The 1,936-nt window shown below is 54.5% G+C and overlaps 1 protein-coding gene across 1 annotated transcript in view; it reads left to right on the top strand.

The window, feature by feature from the left end:
- The first annotated feature begins 1,084 nt into the window (after nucleotides 1-1,084).
- Nucleotides 1,085-1,936, top strand: part of grin3a (glutamate receptor, ionotropic, N-methyl-D-aspartate 3A) — a 36,064-nt gene continuing 35,212 nt past the window's right edge. Inside the window, exon 1 of the mRNA XM_084034476.1 lies at nucleotides 1,085-1,936. This exon is cut by the window's right edge and continues 203 nt beyond it. Coding sequence (XP_083890602.1) covers nucleotides 1,363-1,936 — 574 coding nt within the window. The 5' untranslated portion in view covers nucleotides 1,085-1,362.

Below are 1,936 nucleotides of genomic sequence, written 5' to 3'. Positions count from 1 at the left end.
GGTTAAACTTCATCGGTTCCCTCCTTCAGCAGCTGTTAATGAGCTAATTGTCTGTCCTTATATATGATTAAACAGAGCACTCTTATTAACAGCAGGTAGCTGTCTGGTTTTGTTTGAATTGGCTGAGCACCTGCACACACACACACAGACACACACACACAGAGACACACACACACACACACACACACACCTGCAGGCCATATTGACAATGAAATCTCAAAAATCCTCCAATATAACATCAAATCAAGTGTGTTTTTGACATCATTGGATTATGCAACTTTGAAAAGTTGCCTCTTTCTCTACACACCGGATGCCAGCCAGTGGTGACTCCTTTGATACTCAAGTCTGACGTGTGTTAAGCTTGAAAACAGCAACAGTGAGCTTGAGGGGAAATGTTGGCATTTGCAGGATGATATTTGATGCTCTCACAAAATAAAAAAAAAATAAAAGTAGGTATGGTAAGCTATCTATCTATTTTTCTATCTATCTATCTATCTATCTATCTATCTATCTATCTATCTATCTATCTATCTATCTATCTATCTATCTATCTATCTATCTATAAACCCCCTCGACACTGTTGAAGTAGATGGGGGGGGGGGGGGGGGGGTATAGTGAGTGTGTGTGTGTGGGGGGGGGGGGTTAAATCACATTGGAACGTGCGCAGAAGACGCGGTCTCGTGCCGGAGGTCTCCCGGTACAACTGTCAGTACAGAGGTTGGCTCGAGCCAAGCAGCGCGCGCGCTCTGGAAAGCTTCTCGGGTGTTTACAGTAACAAGGAAGGGGAGGGGGGGAAACATTGTTTTTCTTTTTTCCATCTCGACTGCTGGGACGATGTAAACGTGGCTCACGCGCTCTGGATGATATTTGGGGATAATTTCCTGTCGAAGCCATCAGACGTCTCCAGCGGTGGATTCCTCTGTTTTGGAATGTGTTTGATGCGCATTAACCTTGTTCCCGACATTTCTTCCTCTGGGCTTGCCTGCACGCGCTGCTTCACAGTCCCACCTGCCGCTGGAATATGTGGGAATGTTCCCGTTCGCTTCCAACGACCCGTTCTGTCACCAAAAGGCTTGAATGATGGAAATCCTTTGAGATGAAAAACAGCACTTTTGGGGATCGTGTTCTGCTTGTGCGCGGCTCGTGCCCGGTCTCGCGCCTCGGCAGCCTGTTGTCCGTGTCCGTGGAAAAACGCGCAACTTTGCCGCGAGCTGGAGCCGGAGCCGGAGTTGGGGCTGCAGCTGGTCTGAGCGGCGCGCGAGGGCCACGCGCAGGGGGCCAGAGTGGGGGACCAAAGGAGCGGCCCCGGTGTCCCGCCGTTCTGGGGTTGGACGGGGAATCCGGTGCAGCTGTGGAGCGCGGATGATGAAGACGGTGGTGATGATGACGATGATGATGATGATGAATGGCCCGGCGGCTCGTGCAGGCACCGGGGTCTCGCCACCATTATGTCTACTGCTGTGCGCTCTGGTCTCTCTCCCGCTGTGCGCCCGCTCGCACCCGCAGCCGTGCCAGGTGCTGAAACGGATCGGCCACACGGTCCGGATCGGGGCGCTGCACGTTCAGCCTCGCCTGCTGTCCGCCACCGCCGGCGGCGGCAGCTCTGAGGACTGGGACGCCGACAGGGGTCTGACGGGGAGCGGTGAGCGACGGGTGGAGTTTGAAAAGCAGTTTAAAACAAGTGCCGGTGCGCCCGGATACGGGAGCCTCAGGACTAGAGGCGCTGTGAATAACCAGCGGGGAGCCAGCAGGAGTAAGAGTCAGGCGCGGCAGCGGGAAGAGAACACCTCCAGGGAGAACCGCGTGTTCGCACCCAGAGACTCGGCCTTGCTCGCGGTCGAGGGTCTGAACCGGGCCGGGTTGCTGCCCTACAATCTGTCCCTGGAGCTCGTTATGGCCGTCGGGTCCGGACTCGGCGAGCTGCCCTCGTTCTCCT

Source organism: Eutrigla gurnardus (genome assembly GCF_963514095.1).
Source record: "Eutrigla gurnardus genome assembly, chromosome: 19".
Taxonomy (NCBI): domain Eukaryota; kingdom Metazoa; phylum Chordata; class Actinopteri; order Perciformes; family Triglidae; genus Eutrigla; species Eutrigla gurnardus.
The sequence above is the reverse complement of the archived record's forward strand: the minus strand, read 5'-3'. Positions and strand labels throughout refer to the sequence as shown.